The following is a 24,826-nucleotide window of genomic DNA, read 5'->3' as shown; positions in this document are numbered from 1 at the left end:
GAGCAACGGTCACACTTTGGATCCCGTTGTGACCCACGCAGATGCTGCTGTACATGCAGGTGCCCATTCAGGGCTTGGAGCCGAAGGCAGGCGTCTCCATTGCCTCTGGGAGTTATGCCCGTCTTTCATATTTTCTTTGTTTTCCAGGATTTGTAGATGCGCACACTCATCCTGTCTGGGCTGGTGATCGAGTGCATGAATTTGCTATGAAGGTAAGTTGGTAAATGGTGTATTATATTTTTTTTATTTTTTTTTTCTCTTTATTTGTAATGTCTGTGCCACAAAAGGGTTACTGTGGGGTATATTCAATTAGGGTCGGATCCATTCCAACATGCGTTTGTCGGAATGGATCCGACAACCCCTATTCAATCTCATCTCAATTCGACTTTTAAAAAGTCTAATTGAGATGAGGGACCCAGAGGAGGAGGGGACGCAGGGAGACCAGCGGGGATAGCCGCGGGCAGACGGAGGAGAGCAGCGCTACAGTAATGCTGCAGGAGGATGTCACACAGCCACCAGACTTCACGGCAGTGTCCACCCGGCTCCAGCAAGCGTGAGCTCACTTGCTGGAGCCGGGTTGACGCTGCCGTGAGCGGTGCGGCTGTGAGACATCCTGCTGCAGCGCTGTGCTGTAGCGCTGCTATCCCCTGTCTCCCTGCAGCTCCCCCCCCCCCCCCCCCTCTCCTCCGCTGGGTCCCTGCAGCTCTCCCCCCTCTCCTCCGCTGGGTCCCGCATCTCATTCCGACATTTTTTTATGTTAGACTGAGATGGTCGGAAACGGGGCCAAATCCTGTCGAATTTGGCCCCGTTTCACTCAAAAGTACATGAATCTGCAGCTATACCGCCGATTCACGTACTATTCGACAAGTCGAATTCCACGACTTGTCGAATAAAAACTGCCGGGACTGAATAGGTCGAATCACGATTCGACCTTAAAGTCGAAAACTGCCGTCTTTTCGACAGACGCCAGTTTTCAACACCAATTGATTATTCCCCTATATTTGAAAGCCCTAAGGTTGCCCATGGTTGGCAATAGGATTTGTGCAATCTGTGACAATTGGGTCCACTGAAAGGGATTTTAGTTGTGTATCTGCAGGGTTTCAAATTTTGCCAACAATATTATGGAATACTTGAAAGTAATGCGTTCTACTCCCCATTTCAGCACATTCTTGCTTGTCTCCTATTCACTAGTATGTATCTGTCTGCATCCCTCTATCCTGGCTGAACTTCGTGGCTGTGGAGGAGACCACATATTTCATTATATATCACAGAATTGGTTGTTTTCCCTTTGGGATTATTAAGAATAACTTGGCAGATCTCTACTAAGACCATCTATATTTCAGATAGGTTCATATCTCCTTTCCTTCCGTGTGTGGCAGCCCTTTATTTATGCTTTAAATTCATATTAAACTTCCATCAATCCCTCTTCCATATACTGCCCCTTATTACATAACTGTTCTGATCTCTAAATATAATTTTTCCAAAGCTTCGCATTCCAACAGTAATTTTGCGCTCTAATTTCCCACATGACTTCTTTCAATGCTCCAAGACCTTTCCTGCGGAGCACCCAACTTGCTGCTCTATACCGCACATTTAGCCACATCCCGAGATCTCCTTAAAGCCAAGCTCTGTAGAGAAGCTTATTCTATTCCTGACTTCTCCACCTCTTATACCCCTCATAGATCCAATTTTAAACTCTCTCCTACTCATCTAGGCCTTGTCGTATTAACTACCTCATAATATCTACCTAAACAGTCTTTTCTACCATGTTTTTACAAATGTATGTTATTTTGTAAGTGTATGTCCTTTACTATAGTCCCCTCAAATGTATAGGGTTACTGAATATGTCTGGTTCGTTTAAAATAAATGATAAGCTCTGCCTCTTTATACCGGTTGTTGTATTTCCCTGGCCTAATTTATATTGCTGTGTACGATTGGTTAGGAATTGTAGTTTCTATTGTATGTTTGACTTCTAAATAATACACTTAAAATATAGGAAACTGGTGTCCGTTGGATGTGTATGAGCACCCCCTTCACATGTGTTACATGTTACTAGCTTGCAGGTGCCACGTACATGGATATCCATCAGGCTGGAGGTGGGATCCATTTCACAGTAGAGCACACAGAAGCGGCTTCTGAGGAAGAGCTATTCTGCAGCTTTAGGCAGCGCCTGGACCGCATGCTGAGATGCGGAACCACTTTAGTTGAGTGCAAGAGTGGATATGGCTTGAAGCTGGAGACTGAACTGAAGATGCTGAGAGTGATTGAGCGAGCACAAAGAGAAATGGATATTGGCATCTCTCCTACATACTGCGGGGCACATTCTGTACCAAAGTAAGGAGGGTTGGATTTTCCATATCTGGGCACATCTTGTATACAATGGAAAATGAACACTTGGGTTCTTACTAAGTTTACACACTGACCTAATCCACTAACTGTACAGTGCAATATTATGCACCACATATACAGGTCCAAGTCAGGGCTGGAATACCTGCTAGTTTACTTAGGGCACAATGGTGCTTGAGGGGGGCCCAGACTGTAGGGACAGACCATCCAAAGTCTACCTTCAGGCCTCTATCTGCATATTTTAGTGGGCAGACCTAGCATCTAGACTTACAGCGGAGGGCTTTCCTTGCTGGCACTTCTGTTACTATATCAGAACTTGGAACATGTTTCTCTTAGGGCATGCTGCCTTGTGCTTGGGGCCCTGGCTCACAGTGAGCTGAGCACCAGGTCTTAATCCTGATCTGAGCTAAAGTGGAGCAAGTCTGCACACGATCTCTAGCAATGTAAGCAAAGCAGAACATTTATTAATGTTTTGCAATTGTAGTAATGGAGTGGAAAATAGTGCTTTATGCTGCAGTCATCCCACCTCAACTAAACTATCATCTGCTTTTCCGTAATTTCCTCATCTTATTTCTATTTGCTGATTTAAAAAAAGAATAGGTTTGTCATGTGGGTTATGTAAAGAAAAAAGTCCAACTGAATCAATTATTATGCTAAGTACTATCTAATATTTCTGCCTAGTGACCGGGATCAGTGCAAGGTTCCTTGGCACCCTAGGCAAGACTTCAGCCCACTGTAACCTGCCCCCCCAACCCACAAACCAGTATGCCTCTCAGACATTAGCGTATCTATAATGGGTGCAGGGTGTGACATGCACACAGGCCCCTGGGTACAGGGGGGCACACACTGCACCCATATAAATATATTTACCCTTCCGGAGTCCTTTAGCGGCCGGCACTGGTGACATAAATCACTTGACGGACAGTTTCCTGTTGATTCATGCATTCACTGTAGATATGTCCCCTGGAGTAATGCGCAGGTGCAATTTTCCATGAGTCCTGTACACGCACTGTCCACAAGGAGCCTGCACATGGGACCCCTCCTCTCTTCATCAGCCCCTGCCCTCAAATGAAAGTACTGTATGGAGGTGGCATCTTAGAAGTTTAACAACCGCCACCTCTATTAAGTTCAAGATGCCCAATAGTTTATCATGTCAGACTTATGAGGAAAGCATTGCAGACAGTCTCCATGTCCACTCCTCCTTCCTGTCACTATGGTTTCCCGTGTCTGATGGGTGCGTAGGAGTAGTGAGTAATGGTGACTCAGAACAACGCTGACATTTCAGTGCAATAACTAATTTATTACAATAGACTCAACTTGACTCGCAACCTTCTCTGAGCTGCTGTCCGGCATTTCTTTTTTTTTTTTTTTTTCTTTTTCTTTTTTTTTTCTTTAATTGTTAATTACTATGGTAATACTATGGTAATACATCTTTTATCACTGTAAACAGTGTCAATAACTGATAACAGGGAAAAATAAATGGATACCTTTCTACTAAAACTTTCTCTTGTAGTGTAATATTATTTTTCACATTATGTTGAGAAGATTGTGTGTGTTATCATGTAGGTTCTTTATCTTTAGTGTTAAATATATAGTGACTTTAAAGTAGTAAAGGTATGGTATTTTGAGGTTCTAAATAAACATGTTAAATAGTTTTCCTCTGTTGCTTAGAAAGAACCCTGAAGACACGGCCACATCCAGACCTGTTCTTTAAACATTTAGTGCCAAATGTAATAGAGTGAGAGTTTCAGAAAGTGAGAGATTTGGTAAGGGTTTTTCAGTTTTTGTTTTTTAAAAGTGGCAATCATTTACACTGCAAAACCCATGTTGATCTTGCTCTGTGTTTGATTGCCACTTTAAGAAAAACTGCAAAACCTTACCAAATCTCTCACTTTTTGAAACTCTCACTCTATTACATTTGGCCCATAGTGTCTGGTCACCGCCTACTTTATATATTGGGGTGCTTTCCATGGGAAACCCTGCTTATTACACAGAAGGAAATGTAGTACAGATAAAATAAAATAAATGTCTCTTGTAAATAGAAAACAGTTCTGTGCCTTGTATATTGCTGATGGATTTTGCATACGCTAAGGTAGTGACATAATCCCATTTATTACTGTACTGTTTCCATTATAATAAGGGGAAAGACAGTAGAAGAAGCCACCAATGACATCATTGAACATCATCTCCCTGCTCTGAAGCGAATGGCAGTGAATGGTGAAATTCATGTAGATAATATTGATGTGTTCTGTGAAAAAGGAGTCTTTGACTTGGAGTCCACAAGAAGGATTCTACAGGCTGGGCAAGCTATAGGTTTACATCTGAACTTTCATGGCGATGAACTGAACCCCATGAATTCTGCTGAGGTACTTTGCTATCTGTGTGTGATATAGAGTGTGTGTATGTAATCATGACATGCCATACTACACCCGTCCTGGCAGCTTGGGACACTATCAGGTGTTTTAAGCTCAGCTGTTGTTTTAACTGAACCCCACAATACCCTTTTACCTGGTCTATTTACTAATAACTTTCCTTATCTGTAAATGCTGTGGACTGACTCCTCCTATAAGCCTTTCAGAGGTCTCTGGGGCTGTCAAGTTGGTGGAGGTGGGGCATGGAGGGAAGGAAGCAGAGGCCAGCCATCCCGTAGAATAGGAAAGCCTGGGCCCCACGCCCAGTCTCTTCCTAGCTGGTGGTGGCTGGAAAACAGAAGTGGAATCGTCACATTCTTTCGGGCTGGCCTTGATGGCTATCAATAAGGAGTGGGATGTCTAACATGCACCTGTACCACCAGCCCAGCCGGCACTTGTACTCAATAACCAGATTTACCTGCAGTCCCAATCCTTAATCAGATGTTGCTATGGATAGCCAGTGATTCTGCGTTACTACACAACTAGTTTAATGTAGGCTGACAAAAAGTCTACATATTATGACCTTTTTTATTTACAGGAGCATTGGATGTCTCACAGATTCTAGTTAAATGAATAGCGAGAGGAGTATAAGATAAAACCTGTGACCACGATCCTTTTATAACAAATTGTGTTGAGCTGAAGATTTTAGCTGGGAAGTAGATGAGTTAGATGCAATGTTTAATATATGCTTATGTGTCAACCAAATGAGAACAGAAAGTTACCTGTTGAGATTCTAAATGGTATTCTGACTTGTTTAACAATTGTAAACCAGTGTGGCACTAAATGTTCCATACTTCATTTGTGTTTCAAAACTGTGCTGCCCAGGCAAAAAGAGTCACTTTAATCATTGGTCGACTAAACTACTCTGGTCAGTGTGTGTGTTGTGTGGTTTGTTTTTTTCTTTTTATTTTTTCTTGTAGTTTTTTATGATCCCCTGTATAATAGTTTTGTCCTGTATCATTGCACATTCATGTGTTTGTTTTCTTTAAGCATAACATCTAATCTATCCCCTTGACCTTTTTGGTTATGTTGACTTTTCTTATCATGAGCTTGTTATGTCTGTGTCAATGAAAGACTGAAGAACCATACAGCAATTATGGGATGATCCAATTAATCTATAAATGTACTAAATTAGTGCTGGTTAATCCAGAGCTCAAGTAGATTTCACAACATAGCTATTACAATGATTAGGTGTAGTAGAAGTGTATTCTACAGTGCCACATCTGTTTAACCAATTCCTTCCGTATACACTTTCCTGTAGTAGAGATGCAAAGCAAACAAAAAAAATATATGCACATTTGCAAGGTTGTACTACAGGAGTGGCACATTCCTAATAGGAACAGATGGATTTAGATTTGGGATGGGGAAGGGGCGCTGTCCTCAATCGGGATGAGGTCAGCATCCCGGCGGCCAGGATGCCAGCGGCGGAATCCCGGACACCACACGGAATCCCAACACCGGAACGTCGACATCTTGAAGGTAAGTATAAGGGTTAGGGCCTGGAATGGGAGAGGTTAGGGTGAAGCTCTAGAGGGGGAGGTTGTCCCTAGCCGCCACCCCCTGTGACTTGGGGGTCTATTCAATTGAAGTCGGAACTGCTGTCTAGTCGGAAAGACGTCAGTTTCCGACTTTTTTAGGTTGAATCATGGCTCGACCTATTCAATGGACTTGTTGGAAAGCACGTGGATCGACGTATTAGCTGCGGATCTACGTGTTTTGTCGGATTTGCAGCCAAATCCAACAGGTTTTAGTCCCGTTTTTTTTGACAAAGTCAATCCGACTTTAAAAAAAAGTTGGATTGGCATTGTCGAAAACGGGCAAAACCAGTTGGATTACAAATTACATATTGCATTGTCAGATCCTCTCCATTGGAGAGGATCCGACATGCATTGAATAGACCCCTTAGCAGGGACCCCGGGTGGGTTAGGGTAGGTGACAGGGGAGGGGTAAAATAATTACCCTGTCCCCTGTTGGCTTTCTAATTGTCGAGATGCCGGGGTCTGTCGCCAACTTCCCGACTGCCGTGCTCCTGTGGCACAACCCCTCAATCGACTCATTGTAAAAATACAGCTGCACAGTATTTGTGATACGTGCAAAATTGCATTTGCACCCCTTGCATCGTAATATCTTTTTGTCCATGAGTAAATTTGCACTTCTTTTGCTTTGCTTCTGATTCCAAATGCAGCGCATAGAACACAAGTGGTTTTGGACTTAAAGCATGTGCAATGTGTGGCAGTTATAGAGTTTTCAGCCTCCATATTAAGGGGTCTATTCATGAAGCAGTGAAAAGAGTGGAGAAGTGAGCCAGTGGAGAAGTTGCCCATGGCAACCAATCAGCTGCTCTGTATAATTTTATGGTATGCAAATTATAAATGTTACTTTAATGCTGATTGGTTCTACTCCACTAGCTCACTTCTCCGCAGTTTTCACTGCTTCATGAATAGACCCCTAAAAGCTTCACTTTGGATTTGAAAACGGCATCCATTGTGTGACATGTAACCACTGCTTAATACACTTACCCCACTGTCTTTACCACCCTGTGGCATAACAGGGAGTCAGGATCTCTAGGAAACAGAGCACAGCATTTTAAACACTGTTGATAATGCACATAGAAAATGGTTGGGATGCCTACTATGTCAGACTGTCTGGGAGACTCCTTAAGGCCCGTACACACTGGCCGATATATCGGCCGTTCTCTTGAATGGCCGATATATCGCAGGTCCGTCGGCCAGTGTGTACGCCCGATATGTCTGTGAACTCCGTCGTTCACAGACGTATCGCGTCGGCCCCGCAGCACAGCCGACGACCAATATATCTCCCGATATATTGGCGCGTCGCTGTGTGTGTACGGGGCGGTCTGCCGACAGCCCGTACACATGCTGCGGCAGCCGGCGGTGATTGACCGCTGAACTGGGCGGGCGTGTGCACACGCCCGCCCAGTTCATGACGTCGGTCCCCGACGGATCGGGCAGTGTGTATGCTCAACACACTGCCCGATCCGTCCATAGATATATCTGCAGATATATCTTTCCAGTGTGTACCCACCTTTAGTCTTGTGGCGCTTTCCCGGGACACTTAGAAATTGTAGGCAAGTCTCGCTGAGTCAAAGAAGAAAGAGCATTGAACAGCGCTGCGTTCATACAGTGTATAAATGCTGATTAAAGAAATGTTAGCGTAGCTATGCTAAAAAATATATGTAATTTTAGTAAAGAACAAATATGAGTACAATGATATTAAGAAAAAAATAAGTAAGTGGATAAAATTAAAAGCATTTCAAAATGTAAATGGTGACAATCGATGGCATAATGATGTTTTCTGGAATAAGGTGCCTTTTAAGGACCACTATGTATATGCAAAAGGTGTTGATAACATGGAAATAAAATGAATGTCCAGTGATATCCTCACCACGACACAAATGGGTTTTGTAACTGGTAGACATGCGGTTAAGGCTATCTGCACAGCTCTGGCGGTGTCCCAGGCTCCGTGCACAGACTCAAACATGCTTCTTAGCCTCTATGCTAATAAGGCCTTTGATATGGTATTATTGCCACATCTGTTTACCGTATTGGAGAGAAGAGGGTTTGACAGGAGCTTTATTAACTTTATATGATACCTCTATACTGCTCCATCTGCCTCTCTTCTAATTAATGGGATCAGAGGTCAACGATTTTTTTTGGAGCGGGGTACCCGTCAGGGATGCCCTCTATTGCCCCTGCTATTTCATTTGGCCCTCGACCCGTTGCTCAGGACACTACAGGATTGGCCTGTCTTTAGAGGCATAAAAGTGGGTGGTCAGGAAATTAAACTTTCAGCTTTCGCTGATGACATCCTTCTTTATGTATCAGACCCTGAACATTCCCTAGCTCAGATCTTAAACAAGATTCAATTATTTGGCCGTATTTCGGGTTTCAGTATTAATATGGACAAATCTAAAGCTTTACTGTTGAGGGGCACTGTGACGTGCCTGACTTGGGCCACACGCTTCCCCTTAAACTGGGTGTCCACATATATTATATACTTGGGTGTCATAGTGCCACGTTATATCTCGGAATTATACAAACTTAATGTACAGAAGGCCATACAAACCCTGACTGATGACATTAAGAGGTGGGAGCGGCTCCCATTGTCATATCTTGGTAGGGCTAACCTCTTAAAAATGGTGGCTATACCGCGCATACTATACCCCCTCCAAATGCTTCCCATTCTGTTGACTAAACAGGACTCACAACAGATTAATAGACTTATTAGAACTTTCATATGGAAGGGTGGCCGAGCACGTATTGCTCTTCGAAAACTTGCTCAACCTAAATCCAACGGAGGTATCAATTTTTTCAGAAGTAGTGGTTTACAATCATGCCGCTCTTTTGAGACATTTAAGGGACTGGCTGCAAGGCAGCTCTACTTACACGAACACGTCATTGGAGCAGTGCTTCCTACCGACTGTAGCTTTGACAAGTTTCCTCCACCAACATGACTGGGCAATACCTGATCACATTCGGTCTAACCCCCTTTTATGGTCTACTAGGAAGCTGTGGCACATACTACGACATGACGCAAAATTGAACCCCTATCAATCCCTACACCTACCCCTAATTAAAAACCCTAACTTTTTGGACGGCATGGCTGCCCATCCTTTCAAATTGTGGAAAGAGGATGGTATAACGTCAATTCGCTCACTGGTATCAGTGGAAAACCACAGTCTGCTCACCCTTTCCGAGGTTTCAACGAGGCATGCTGTGATTGCCTTGTCTCCCATTCCACTTTTACAAACACAATTCTATGTCAGGCATGTTCTAACACACTTTGCGGATGGAGATTGGGCCAACCCTTTGGATAGCCTCCTGACACACCCTGTACCGAGTCACAAGGCCATTTCCGTTCATTATACTTTTTTGAGAAAAATATTGAATCATGCCACTGTGGCGGGTGGTATGTCCTCCTGGTTGGCTCACTTTCCTGCCCTGACCATACCAACTATGGAAAAAACACTACTTTACTCCCGAAAAGTCCTCCCTGCAAGCATGTACACTGAGTTGTTCCTTAATATATATCACAATACCTACCTGTCCCCATTACGGCGCTTCCATATGGGAGCGACTGAATCGCACTCTTGCCCAAAATGCCACCAGAGTGAGGCTGATACCTTTCACTGTCTGGGCATGCCCGATTGTGCAATATTTCTGGCACTTAGTTAGGAGATATGCGGAGGCTAACCTAATAACCTATGTGCCCTTTACCCCTGAATGGTCGGTTCTGGGTATCCTTGATCCTGCTCTCCGCATGCCATTGGAATGTAAAAAACTATTGATAGCCTTAAGTGCGGCAGGGAAAAAGACTATTCTACAGGGATGGATAAACAGCACGCCACCACAGATACCACTATTTTTAAGTAAGCTAAATCACATTTTTGGGATGGACTGGGTGGAGGCTATAGTAGATAAAGATAAATTCGTAGAACGATTCTTTAATCTTTGGGAATCCTATATCTCCACTTTGCCCCTTAATACACGCCTACACATTCACAACAGCCTCAAGAACACAACATGGTACCTGACTAGATTGGCTGCACAGGACCAACCTATTTCATTGGTCTAGGATTGGACGGTGGTGGCGGCTTCCCCCTGGGTTGCCCACACCATGTATAATGGCGTCGGCGTAATAAATGTCGCACTCCCGCAAAGCATAGGTCTTTATCATTGGAAACAAAAGAAGGATCGATGTGCGGTTTCATATCACCTTGTTTACTCCTTATGTATGATTACTATACGATTTCTATACATCATACTCTCTGTTGTGATTATCCATGATGTCTCAATAAAAAATTGTTTTAAAAAATAAATGAATGTCAAATCATTTGTAAATCCACTGTGGGTGATATCAATTGCTGTATGAAATGATGTGGCATTTACAGGATCAAATGAAATGTGGCATATAGTTTTAGTGGGTCCAATGAGGGACATGTCAAAGATCCAGCACTTTCTGAAACAATAAGGATGTAAGGTGAAAGCTTCCAAAATCATGTACACATTAAAAATAGTGGATGTCCTTGAACCCTCTATGAACATACAAAGGGAAACATGAATGTGCCACATTAGGATGGTAAGATCAGCAGCCCGTGATAAAGTGGATAAGCTGTGCTATGTTGGTAAATGTCAGAGTGATGTAAAATCAAAGTAGAATGCTTACAAATGCTATGCTTCTCTTCATGTGTAGATGTACACTTGTGACTATTGTTGTAAATAAAGCACTGCCAGACTTCATTGGTCACCATTTGCCCATGCATTCCTTAGTTTACTCTGCCAAGTAAATGGTATTTTCAGAAGTGACCTTTTATTTGTATTTTCCAGTTAGGTGCAGACTTAGGAGCTCATGCCGTGAGTCACCTAGAGGAAATAAGTGATGAAGGCATTGCTGCATTAGCTGCTGCAAAGTGTTCTGCCATTTTGTTGCCTACAACTGCGTACATCCTAAGGTAATTATTTGTGTCTCCAAGGAATTGCCGTTTACTGGTAGTCTTTGTTTTTAATGAACCCCGTTTTCATTGTAATACCTCACTTTAAACATGCAGACTGAGCCAGGTTAGTAGGAGAATGTACAACAATATGAATTATCCACAGTACACAACAAAGTCCAGTAGCCCCTCTAATACAAATCACTAAATCCCCAATAGGACAAAGTACAAATCAATAATGGATAGGTGCTAAATGCCCTAATGGATAATATATGGTACAGATGTCTAACTGATTCAAGATAAAGAGCCAGTACCGTCACCAACACATTTACAATAGTTGGTAATTATGCTAGATGCATCATTGCTTGAAGAGTGATAAAATGGAGAGAGAAAAAGTACCAGCCAGTCGGCTCCTGTCATTTTTCAAACACAGCCTGTAAAATGGCAGTATTAGTTAGTATTTTAACTCTCTCCACTTTATCACTCTCCATGCGATAATGCATCTAGCCCTCCCAACATCCAACTTACTTAGAACCTATCCTTCTCCATGTCAGCCAAAACAGAGTTTCCAAAACCTGATACCTTAAAGTGACATCCAATGCAGGTAACACAGGATACTGTACATCTGGGCATATATATCCTGTTGCTGAGATTAGGGGCGGGATGCACTAATGGGAAAATCTGGTAAAAACCCTGTTCTCTGGGTTTTGCCACATTTTCTGTATGCACTAACCCCCGGCCGCCGTAGTTTTTCGATGTTTATGGGCTTCTCTCCACATTGGATACTGTCAGAGGGATCCCTCCCAGCATGCCCCAGGACTGCTGCGTCTCGGAATCCAGAAGTCCAGGGACGGGAGCACATCACAAAGGACAGCTCTTATTGGAATAGCTGTTCTTCACAATAACATTTGCATATGTTAGTGCATATGTGATTGGTATCGGTGCGATGTCTGGCGGTATGTACACCACAAGGTTAGTACGTCCCGCCCTAAGAATACCGGCTGCAAGAGAAAAGGTCTCTAGGAGAAAATGATTTAGAAGTTGCTGAAAAGCAGGAGAACTGTTCAGTAATTGGGAGACTAATGTACAAACAAACACAGATTGAGCCCATGTCCCCTACCATCTCTGCAAAGTTTGAACCACCCTGTGATATTGGTGAAAGTTTTCTCTCCGTGGGGCATATTCATCATCACTTAATTTCTTCAAAAGTAAGTGAAAATTAAATTTTTCCCTACTTTTGTAAAAAAAAAAAATAAGTTTTGATGCCATTTATCATAAAGGTAACACTGGAGATATCACCAATATCACCTGCTTACCTTTCACTCCCGGACAGCCCACTAGTATGATGGGGACTTCATTCATCACGCTCTGAAAATACTATATTTATGGAGCTTGACTGCAGGAGCATTTGCCATCTGCACATGGCGTATGCTCCTGTACCCCCGCTACTTACCTATGGAAGCAGCCCTGGCTTGCAAACAGGGATCCTTCTGCATCCTTCCGCCCCCTGTCCGGCTTCTTCTGCCAGGCATCGGGGGTTTTGTGCGCCTGCGTGTACCCTAGTTCACACAGTCGCACTAGTACTAGCACTGCCAAATGTATCCATTGCTACAAAAGTAGCAGTGAAAGATTAGTGTAGTTTGTTGATTTTCGGATTAGCTGTCTCCACGCCGAAGCAATTCATCGTTGCAGAGAGTCAGAATGTTAATTATTGGGGTCTGCCCAGCCCCCGATAATTAACATGATGAATATGCCTCCATCTACTGTATCTGTTTATACAATGTGTATATCTGGAAAGTTAGCTCCATAAAAAAAACTACATATTATGAGGATTCCAACGATAAAATCATTGCCCTTTTTAAATTTACAACCTGATGCTTCATAAATAAACCCCCAAATGACTTATAGGATCACTTTACACCTATTTAGCATAGACTAATATTTTGATATTAAAAAGGATACACCAGTAGAGCTTGCAGATTGCTCTGCAGGATACAACCACTCTACCCATTGCTGAGTGAAAGAGGTTTGATACCTGCTACTGTAGATACATTTCCTGTTGTAACATTATCTGGACCAGATTTTTTTATTTTCTAGGTTCTTTTAATTTTAGCTTTTCAAGCCATTTGCATTATAAGATTGTAAACCTGCTAATCCTGGAATCCCTTTTAACTAGAGATGTGTGCTGGGCCATTTTTGCTGGACTTGGATTTGGTTCTAATTCGTCGTCCGGCTTTGGATTTGGATTTGCCAAATCACAGTGACTGGCTTTGGATTTTTTTTTTTTTTTTAAATGTACAAAAAAAAGCGAAAATCACTTAATTTGGGCCTTTTTTTTGTCCCTAGAGTATTATTAACTTCAATAACATTAATTTCCAGTCATTTCCACGCAATTTTGACCTCCTCACAGCTCACAATATTGTTTTCACCAATATTGGCTAAAGGCTGGCTGGCTAAAAGCGATATACAATGTGGGTTGGATACTGTGCTGGTTACTGGTTGGATACAGTGCAGGATACACTGCGGGTCGGATACAGTGTGGGTCGGATACAGTGCTGAATACAGTGCTAGTCGGATACAGTACGTGTTGGATATAGTGCGGGATACAGTGTGGGTCAGATACAGTGCAGGGCAAATACACCAAGAGTGCACTTACAGTGACAGGGGATGCCGGTAGTATCCTCAGTGTGGGAGTGTCGGCAGTGCAGGGGTACTGGCAGAGTTCTCATTGTGGGGTTTCCGGCGGTGTCTGTACTACTGTGGTGTCCTCCGTGCAGAGTTGCTGGTTGTGTCGGTACTGCTGGATGTGTCGGCAGTACAGGGGTGCGAGGGGTATCCTTACTGCAGGAGTTTTGGCAGTGCTGTCAGTGTCCTGACTGTGGGGTTGCCAGCGGTATTTGTACTGCTGGGGTACTGGTGGTGTTGGCAATGTTGGATTGCTGATAGTGTCCTCAGTGCTGGGGTGTGTTAGCAGTGTGGGGGTGCTGGCAGAGTCAGCCGTGCGGGGGTGCCAGTTGTTTCATCAGTGCCGATAGTGTTGGTACTGGGGTGTGTCAGCAATGTGGGGGTGTCAGCTGAGTCAGCAGTGCGGGGGTGTCGGCAGTGGAGGATTTCCAGCGGTGTCCTCAGTGCAGGGGTGCCGGCGGTGTCCTCAGTGCTGGGGTATGTCAGCAGTGTGGGGTGCCGGTTGTGTCTGCAGTGCAGGAGTGCTGACTGCGTCCTCAGTGTGGGGGTGTTGGCAGTGCGGGAGTGCTGGGGGGGTATCCTCAGTGTGGGGCTGTTGGAAGTGCAGGTGGCAGTGTCGGCAGTGTGAGCGGTCATCTTTATTTATTAAAGTCTATGGGGAAATGCTGATTGGCTGAGAGAGCCTGTCATCAGTGGTCATCCCCATAGAATTTTGAAATTGGCGCCCCAAGGTGAACACGTAAGATCCAACAGCGGGATCTCACGTGTTCGCATCGGGCCGGGCTGAGGCACCCAGGGCAGATCCGAGCCCCGGGCTCGACTGCCCGGATAGGTGATGATCGGAGCGGTTCATATTTCCCCAAATCCGAACCTCTCTTCTCTACTTTTAACCATGAAAGAATCATATGAACACATAACTGATATCTCTCTATTCTCTCCACCATTTGTTACATTAAAATTATATGCTGGACACCCAGTCCTGAAAATTGATACCTTGCCTACATTGTAAATTTTCAAGCTACCTTCTTGACCTTCCTAAAATATTTGATACAATTAGTACCCCTTTATGCAGTTTGTGCAAAATATAGATTTAACCTTTCTATACTCAAACAGCCTGCTGACTCAAACCAGCTTTGCTGTATGGTTGGATAATATAGCCCCACAAAGCACTTTTTCAGGAGGAAACCCATGCAAGTATGGGTAGAACATAAAAGGTCCACACAAATTGTGCCTTGGCCAAAAATAATCTCCTGAACTCGGGACTGTTAGCAGTGCTAACCACTACTACAACTGTGCCGCCCAATTTTCACTGTGGCATTTAGTCTCCTGTATTCATCTACATTGTAGGATTATTAGCTCCTTCTTACTGCATTTTCCATCTTGAAACAGTCCTCTTTTATTCATGGTCTTCTCAATTTTAATGCGCTGTGAAGAATTTTTGCCTTTATATAAATGAATGTTAATAATAGATACTGTACTGTATGAGTTTGTCTTCTCTTCCATTTTGCTTCATAATGGATAAAAAATATATATTAATTTATCCTAATCTGATATTTTCCTTTTGTAAGACTTAAACAACCCCGAGCTAGGGACATGCTCAATGCTGGTGTAATAGTATCTTTGGGCAGCGACTTCAATCCAAATGCTTACTGCTTTTCTATGGTAAGTGTTTCAGTTAAATGACCCTTTGATTGCATGATTCACGTCTGTTGTAAGAATACTTAGAAAATACAGCTAAACCTTTGATAGGCAGTGCTGTAATCTCCTCACCCTAATAATTTGACGGACTCAACTTGCAATGTTTCCAGAACATATTTGAAAATCTAAGAATGCATTTCTTCCTGGTAAAATATATATGCGTGTATGTATGATTACATACTGTATACACAGTATAATATAATATTCCAAGTTGCAGTGCACACACATTATTAAGCATTTGCTGGGGTGCTCTTCCAAAAATTTGCTCTGAAGGCATTAGTCTTCAGGCTATTCAATATGCGCAGTAAATTGAGGGTCTCAGCAGTTTGGAGTGAATATAAACTCAGAATTATTGACCATTGGGCCTAATTCAGATCTGTTCGCTTGCTAGCGTTTTTCGCTGCGCAGCGATCAGGTAACTACTGCGTATGCACCGCAATGCGCAGGCGCGCCATACGGTCACAAAGCGGATCGTTGTTGTGCACTGGTTCTAGCGAAGAAACCATTCGCACTGCCGTTCGCAAGGAGATTGACAGGAAGAGGGCGATTGTGGGTGGCAACTGACCGTTTTCAGGGAGTGGTTGGAAAAACGCAGGCGTGTCAAAGCGTTTGCAGGGCAGGTGTCTGACGTCAATTCCGGGCTCGAATAGGCTGAAGTGATCGCAGCGGCTGAGTAAGGTCATAGCTACTCAGAAACTGCAAAAGCTGTTTTTATACAGGGCGGTTGCACACGCGTTCGCACACTTGCAAAGCTAAAATACACTCCCCCATAGGCGGCGTCTCTATCTGTTCGCAGCGCTGCAAAAAATAGCGAGCGAACAGATCTGAATTAGGCCCATTTATAAGTGTCTGCACAACTGTCATTACATTCTAATTTTAGATACTTTACTCAATTCTGGCGAGTGTCCTCTATGTACTGTGAGCAGCAGATTAGCATAGGTATTTGGTCGTGGTCCTTCTAACGCAGCCTTCGTAGTAATTAAATGGAGTGTAAAGCCGCAAGGTGAAGTTTCTGAGCGGCTCTGCACATGGAGAGTGAGGAGAAACAGAAGCCAGTTACCATAAAAGTAGGGGAGAAAACTCAACTGAAATCCGAAATGGGGAGAACATACAAGCTCTATACAAAAATGCCAGATTTATGTGGATTTTATTTCCCTATGCTATTACAACAGTGAAATCACTGATTTTAATATTCAACTCCATAAACCATGATGAAAATGTCTGTTCAGGAGATCCTCTCTGGCCCCTTCACTGCTCCTGAGTTTTAATCTTAGAGCTATGTCTAACGCTGATGCCGAGATGGCCTCACTGCTGTAAAAAAAATAAAAAAAAATAATGATAAACTCTATGCAGCACATAAAATAGCATAGGTTGGCTACACCCACATGCTGAGGTGTACTCTACTCAAGATGCTTCCATCTCTTCACCGCTAACACGAGCGCCATGTGTCTGCCAGGCATACTTACTCTCAGAGGTATCCGGACTCCGGGTCGACAGCACTTAGTCGACACATCTTATGTCGATGCCTATTGGTCAACAGTGACTAGGTCGACACCGGAAATAGGTCGACATGGTAAAAGGTTGACATGAGTTTTTAATTTAATTTTATTTATTTTTTTAACTTTGTCATACTTTACGATCCACGTGAACTACAATTTGGGAACGGTAACTGAGCGAAGCGAACCATGCGAGGGGACACGGTGCACTAATTGGGGTTCCCGGTCACTTTACGAAGAAAATGACACAAATAAAACCTACAAAACTCATGTCGACCTTTTTCCATGTTGACCTTGTTCATGTTGACCTAATGGCCAGGTTGACCTATTTCCTGTGTCGACCTACTCACTGTTAACCTACAGGTGTCGACCCTTAAGGGGGGTACTCACGGAGTGATAATCTAAGCAATCTGACTAGATTGCTTAGATTGTAAGCATGATCTGTCCGTGTGTACCCCCCACAGCGATAGAGATGCGCGGCTCCGCGCGTCGCTATCGCTGGTGCTAGATTGAGCCTGCATGCAGGCCAATCTAGCAGGTCACTCATTTCACCCGCTGGGTGAAATGAGCGCTCTTCCCCCGCACGCTCAGCACACATCGCACTGTGCGGAGAGGAGGGGAGAGATGTGTGCTGAGTGGTTCGCTCAGCACACATCTCTGGCCACAGAATACGGCCCTTTAGTCCCAGATCCCTCTCAGATGTACTCCTACACACATCCAGGTCATAAGAACAATGGGGGGTTTTCACGTTTGATAGCGAAAAATGCTTTGACTATTATGTTTAATTTCTATAAAAACCCTCTATAATACAGCAGGTATAATACTCCCTCTTGCGTATGGCTGAAGTGGCAAATTTATTTTAACCATTTAACTAACACCGTGAACTCCCTCAGTATGTAGAATACATTCCCTCATTGGTAATAAGCCCCCTGGAGCATTAACACCCCCCCCCCCTGTAACTATTGCCCCCTATCTGAGGTTACTGATGCCTTCTCCCACCCTTCATGCAGAGCACAGCCGAGTGGGTCACTGCTCTCTGAGCACTGTTGCCGATCTTTGCACTCTGAGAACAGAGTTCAGTACCCCCTTTTGCACCAGATTTTAACTGTACCTTTTGGAGCATGCGCTCCAGAAGTCGGTAGTGATGTTGGCAGACACAGACTGCTAAATCACTGCCATGGTACTGGATTTGACAATGCTGGAGGACAGCGCAGCAGATAACTGTTGCAGGAGATGCAACCACAGTAAAACACTATGGGGACTATTCATGAAGCAGTGAAAAGTGTGGAGAAGTGTGCCGGTGCAGAAGCTGTGTGGCACCCCACCAAAAGAACCTTCTCCACAAGTACTTTTACTGTGGAGTGTCTTATTTATATCTATTCTGTATGTATGAACGCGTAAGATGCCCTGTATGTTATGCCCCTTATACATTGGTGACAGTGGGGTATGTCGCCAGCCATCCTGTGGCACAACATGCATTGGTGTCGGTGTATAATAAGGGACTAAGCACCCAGTGAAGCCAGCACGTGTGGAGAATGTGGCACCCCATCATATCTGCCACGAGCTGTAGTGTGATTTCTGTGTCCCTTTCCCGGCTGAATGCATCCCTGACTGGGCACTAGTAAACCTACAGCAGGGATAGGGCAACCTGTGCCTTGAGTGCTCTCTGGCATGGGGACACTGACCAATAAGCAACAGGCGTATTGATCCCAGAGAGAGACAGTTTGTGCAGTGGCAGTTGCAGCCATTTTCAGAGACAGTTGGCAGTTGGGCAGCAGCCATCTTAAGGGCCACATACACTACTGCGACATGTCCATCTGACATGTCGCTGGTTGGTGATCGCAGGCAATCACCCTGGCAGCCTCCCGGGCGGAAGAATCACCCAAGATACATCATATGATGTCCTTTTGCATACAATATATATTGGGTGATCCCAGCCATGCCTGCGGGGTCCGACATATCGCGAGTGCAGCACATTCAATCTGGAGGATCCGATGCTCACGGGAACTCGGATCAGAAACCCCTCCAAAATGCCAGATTTCACCCGATCTATCGGGCCGAATGCCCGAAATCGTATTAAATCGGACATTATCGTTCTAGTGTATGGGGCCCTTTAAAGGGCAGAGGCAGCTGCTGATGTATGACAGGAGTGCTGTACAGCTTATGTAAAGCCAGCTTGTGAATGGAGATCATCACTGTAGCATCAATCAGTAATACCAGCCTCCTGTGGAGAAACCACTGATTCCATTGGTACTGGTTGACAACCATCTGACAGAGCAGAACAGTGATGGGCTCTACTGACTGTGGCTGGGAACTAGGGTCTTCATTCCGAGTTGACCGCTCGCCCACGGGGGAGTGTATTTTCGCTTTGCAAGAGTGCGAACGCCTGTGCAGCCGAGCAGTACAAAAACATTTTGTGCAAAACAAGACCAGCACTGTAGTTACTTATTCTGCGCGATGATTGCTGCGAAGGTCCCGGAATTGACGTCAGAAACCCGCCCTTCAAACGCCTGGACACGCCTGCGTTTTTCCAAACACTGCCAGAAAATGGTCCGTTGACACCCATAAACTCCCACTTCCTGTCAATCTCCTTGCGATCGGCTGTGCGTATGGAATCGTCTCTAGAAGCAGTGCAAAACAACGATGCTCTTTGTGCCCGTACGACGCGCGTATGCTTTGCGCCGCATGTGCAGTTTTGGCATTTTTTTTAACTAATCGCTGCGCTGTGAAAATCGGCAGCAAGCGCTCAACACGGAATGACCCCCTAGGCCACACAGCCTACCCTCCCTTTTGAAGGACAGCCCTGGAGGTAGCCCTGCTTCGGAGTAACAGACGGTGGGAGGAGCAGAGACAGTGTCTTGCTACAGACAAAGGACAGGACACAGGTGGAGTGCACAGGAGCTTGTGAGAAAATACTGCATTACCCTTTCATGAGGGCTCCAGTTATTAGTTTTTACTCACACCCAGGAAAGAACTTAGAAGAGAATACTCTACCAGCAATTCTCCCCCTTCTACCTTTATTAACCCTTTAGTGCTGCAGTTTAGGGGTTAAATAAGTTCAATAGTGTATATCTGCTGTGCTGCTGTGATACTTTCAGTCTTAGGTACTGCACTGTCAGAGAGGTTCAAGGACGGAGACCTTAGCCGTATAGAGGCATATTGGTTGCCAACAGACCCTTCTAGATCAGTACTCGGAAGAGAGCAGCAGCCACTGCGTAGCTACTGTACTAATGTGTTACATATTGACAGGAAAATTTGAGTATCCCCTGCAGGAAGGAGATAGTGTCAGCTGTGCAGATTCTGTCTGTGAGACCACAGAGTAGGGACCGTGAACAAGGATCTGGAGACTGTTTCCTCTAATTCATGTAATTCCCCAGAAAGAGCGGTCAGACTTAAAAGCGAATTAGCTGTCCCCTCAGGAGCAACACTAATTCATAGGATAGACTGCATTTTCAAGGGATACCAGTCAGGAACAATTAATTTCTGTTTCCACCTTACCCAGGCAATAAACAATACGAGAGCTCTCATTAATATACATTCAGCCGTGCACGTGTTCTAAGTGACTTCTTACCTTACTGACTTAAGCCGGTTTACTTATATACCTTGGTTCAGGTAGGAAGGGAATTTACTGTATAAAGTGCTAGCTTTGCAACCAATGCATATTTTGTGGATAATTTGATGGTTATTGTGAAGTTTATATTAGTCCATAGTCTATTTAACCAGGTTAACTAACTGTTCACCATGTATAGCATTCTGTATTTACATTAGTATTGATTTTTGCACCGTTTGCGGAAGAGGTTAATTCTTTTTCAGGCACGCAACACAGACTGAGAGACCACAACCATCATCCAGTTCCTGTACAATAAACAGACCTCCCGTTTGATGTATTAATTCCCAATGGTTAAACTATCATACTGCATGCCATTGAATGTTACTAGTTGTATGTAATCATTTCTTCAGAGGATACTCAGAATGTGATAATAACCATTTGAACCAGTAAATTGTGCCCTCTCTTACAACCCCTGTATGGCTTACCTGAACCAATCTTATATATTTGATTCTCATCGACGGAAAGGTAAATCGTCACACATCCAGGTGGTTACCTCCAAACTAGATAACTTGGCACAACCCTAGGTTGTTACAGCTGCACATGGCGACCAATCAGCATTGATGTAACATTTATAATTTGCATACTGTAAAATTATACAGAGCAGTCGATTGGTTGCCGTGGGCAACTTCTCCACTGGATCACGTCTCCACTCTTTTTGCTGCCTCATGAATAGACCCCTATGGGCCTTATTCAGCTTCAGTAGCAGTTTCTAAAATGGCTAAACTGCTGCTGCTTAATATCGCATGTTGGGGGCCGGCCAGCATGTTAACCCGCCGCCAAGCGAGGCAATTGAATTGTGATCACATCGCCACAATTAGTGGTAGCCCCCTGCATACACAGCCCAGCTACGTATGCAAGCGTACCGCCGCCACATTTCCTGTCAAGTTTTCTAGACCCCTACCCCCCCCCCCCAATGCTGAGCCACAGCCCCCGAATGCCTACGCAACCTTCTGGGATGCCCATGCACGCGCACCGTTTGCGATTTTATCTGTTTAAAAACTGGTACTGAATGAGGGCCTATATTTGTTGCTTTCTGTTAAAGTATTTCTAAATTTCTCCAACCATTTTCCAGCCTATGGTCATGCACCTTGCCTGTGTTAACATGAAGATGTCTCTGAAAGAAGCGTTGGCTGCTTCAACAATTAATGCAGCATACTCCCTGGGGAAATCTCACACACATGGTTCTCTGGAGGTTGGAAAACAAGGAGATGTTGTGATCATTAATGCCTCACGGTTTGTGTTTCCTACCTTCATTTTAACTAATTTTTTACAATATGAACATTATAAGGGGACAAAAGTATCACTGGGACTAGTTGATCATTCAGAGAACTGACTGCTCTGTTTCCTGTATACCCAGTAAAAAGCATCTGGCCCAAGAGATACATAGCTATAGATGGGATGTAGTTATGAGACCGCGGTCTCACATTACCTCCCCCTACATCCCGCACCCTCACAATCCCAACAGTCGGCATGCTGACCAACAGAGACTATTCCCACTCGTGGGTGTCCACGACACCCTTAGGGCGGGATTCAATTCTTTTCACCCCTTTCCACACCCATTCTGTTTCTGCCCTCAGGGGCATAGTATCATTATTTCAGCTCGCTACCCCCGGAGTAGCGAGGCACCCAGCCCTTTACACAGCTAAACCTGATTACTATGGGCGCAATATGCGTGATAATGGAGATCATTTTAGAAAGGAAATTGGGCGTGATATATCATTTGAATCCCACCCTTAGAGTGAGAATAGAACCCATGTTGCCACCGAGCCCGCAGTGTGGCGAGCGCAGCAAGCCCGCAAGGGGCTTGTTGCACTCGCCCCCTCCGGCATTCTGCTGCCGAGATGCCGGCTTAGGTATGCTGACTGGCAGTCTTGCAATACACACCCCTATAGATATGTATTTTCTGCAGCAGGTTACATTGGTTTCCACAGGGAAACATCGGGGTTGTAGAGTGGATCTTGATCCAGAGGCACCAACAGGCTAAATCTTTAGGCTGTCCCAGGATGCATTGGGGCCACCTCTATAACCCCGCCTCCAGGCACTGTGAGCTCAGATTCGAGGTGGTGCCTGCAGCAGCAGGTCACTTAACAGGGGGGCTGCACTGGGCAGCCCTGAAAAGCTTTCTCAGAAGACTTCAAGGGCCGTCAGCACTGTATGTCAAAGTGACATTCAGTGCTGCGTCTCCGTCACCTCACAAGCGGCATCGCATACTCTCGCGGCCTGTTCCCGGGTACTTGCGGCAGAGACGCTCTGGCTTTAGGCACACGTCGCAGTCGCTCTCCTGGTTGGCGTGGCTGCTACGGGGAGGAGGCAAGAGGGTTTCCCGGCACTGTCATCGAGCAGGGACCCCACTAGACACACCGGGGGGTATTGAGTGCAGGTCGGATGTATAACACCCCATTTAATAAGGCTCACAGTACCCGGGTGGAAGTCCAGCATAGGGGAGCCGGCGCTTGACCTGTAGCCCCTCCCCCGGCACAGGGCGCCATCTTCTGCAGATTTTCCGCCCTGGAGCTGCCTCACACTCTCACTCACTCCCTGACTAAGACGCTGGGTACCATCTTATAAGCATAGTTGCAACTGGTCTCTTACTGCAGGGCCAGGTCTCCCTTGTAAAGTCGCCTGTATACAGTGCTGTGACTTCACAAACACTTGAGTACTTGAGTATTCTACATGTCTTTATACAGACAACATTAGTTATGAAGGAGTATACCTATTACTGGATATATTGTATGAGTATTCTGATATATAGGAGCGTGTTGTGTTATAATTCTCTCTCTCTCTCTCTCTCTCTCTCTCTCTCTCTCTCTCTCTCTATCTATATATATATATATATATATATATATATATATATATATATATATATATATATAAAGCGCAGGTGCGGCACTCGGATTCACAGCAGCATAAAAACAGATGGAGACTGTAATCTTCAATCAATCAACGTTTCAATATAGAAATATTGTCATCAGGATTACAAAAGATAGTCAAAACTATACCTTTATAGGTGCTCACCAAACAGGAAGACGCCGGCTCCCGGGCTGGGACTGCACACCCGCCCCGTCGCCGCACCAGTGATGACGTCATAATAGACGCACAGAGAAATGTGTACCGTTACCATGGTACCCAAAAACACGGAAGGTAGTGAGCAAACCAAGCAATGTAGTCTACAAAATGACAATACAGAGTGTTACATAATACAAATATTGTATAACAACCTGAAAACTTAGGTTAATGGAAACACAGTTTCATCGTAAACTTGCAAAAGAAATGCTTTCATTCAACCCATAAGGGGAAATAACATTTAACCTATAGATCCATCGCGCTTCACATTTCAACAGACGTGTAGAGCGGTCACCTCCCCTAGCCGACACAGGAACAGTGTCAATCATTCTATACCTCAAACTAGAAATGGGATGATGGAAATCCGCAAAATGACGGGCCACCGGTTGCTCACTCACCCCAGATTTTAGGGCAGCCCGAATGGCACTTCTGTGATTACCCATACGCTCCTTAAATTTACTTTCGGTTTTACCGATATAACTCATACCACACGGGCAAATAATTTGATAAACAACGTATGAGGAATTACAGGTAAAATGATGGAGGATCTTATAAGTTTTTCCTGAGTGAGGATGTTGAAACGTGTCACCTGTAAGGAGGAACTGGCACGTAGTGCATGTGCATTTAAAACAACCCCTACGGTAACCTCCAAAGATGGAGGGACCGCTGATGATAATAGGAGATGTATCCGTTTTTACCAAAATATCTTTCAAATTACGGCCCCTCGTATAGCAGGACATCACTTCATGATCACCTAAGTTAAGCTTAGCATAATTTTTCACTATAGCCCATAGTTGTTTAATTGTTCTATTAATTAGCGGGGAAGCTACATTGAAGTTGTTAACCCATCTTAATCTATTACTAGATGCCTCTGGTGAAACAGATACCTGGAGTAACGAAGCTCTGTCTAAAGAGAGAACTTTATTTTTGCAAGCTAACAGCAAATCCTTGCTGTAGCCACGTTCTAAGAACTTCTTGATCAATAAATCAATCTGGATCTCAGACCTCTCTCTATCACTATTGATACGGTGAATACGGAGCATCTGTGAATAAGGTAAACCGTTAA

The 24,826-nt window shown here is 44.4% G+C and overlaps 1 protein-coding gene across 3 annotated transcripts in view; it reads left to right on the top strand.

Annotated features, from left to right (window-relative positions):
* Positions 1-24,826, top strand: part of AMDHD1 (amidohydrolase domain containing 1) — a 69,326-nt gene that overhangs the window by 4,890 nt on the left and 39,610 nt on the right. For all 3 annotated transcript variants that reach the window (XM_063927585.1, XM_063927587.1, XM_063927586.1), the window contains exons 3-8: positions 148-212; positions 2,057-2,334; positions 4,487-4,712; positions 11,105-11,229; positions 15,462-15,555; positions 21,770-21,930. In XM_063927585.1, coding sequence (XP_063783655.1) covers positions 148-212; positions 2,057-2,334; positions 4,487-4,712; positions 11,105-11,229; positions 15,462-15,555; positions 21,770-21,930 — 949 coding nt within the window. The remainder of the gene's footprint in view (positions 1-147; positions 213-2,056; positions 2,335-4,486; positions 4,713-11,104; positions 11,230-15,461; positions 15,556-21,769; positions 21,931-24,826) is intronic.

The sequence above is a fragment of the Pseudophryne corroboree genome, chromosome 6, assembly GCF_028390025.1.
Source record: "Pseudophryne corroboree isolate aPseCor3 chromosome 6, aPseCor3.hap2, whole genome shotgun sequence".
Taxonomy (NCBI): domain Eukaryota; kingdom Metazoa; phylum Chordata; class Amphibia; order Anura; family Myobatrachidae; genus Pseudophryne; species Pseudophryne corroboree.
The sequence above is the reverse complement of the archived record's forward strand: the minus strand, read 5'-3'. Positions and strand labels throughout refer to the sequence as shown.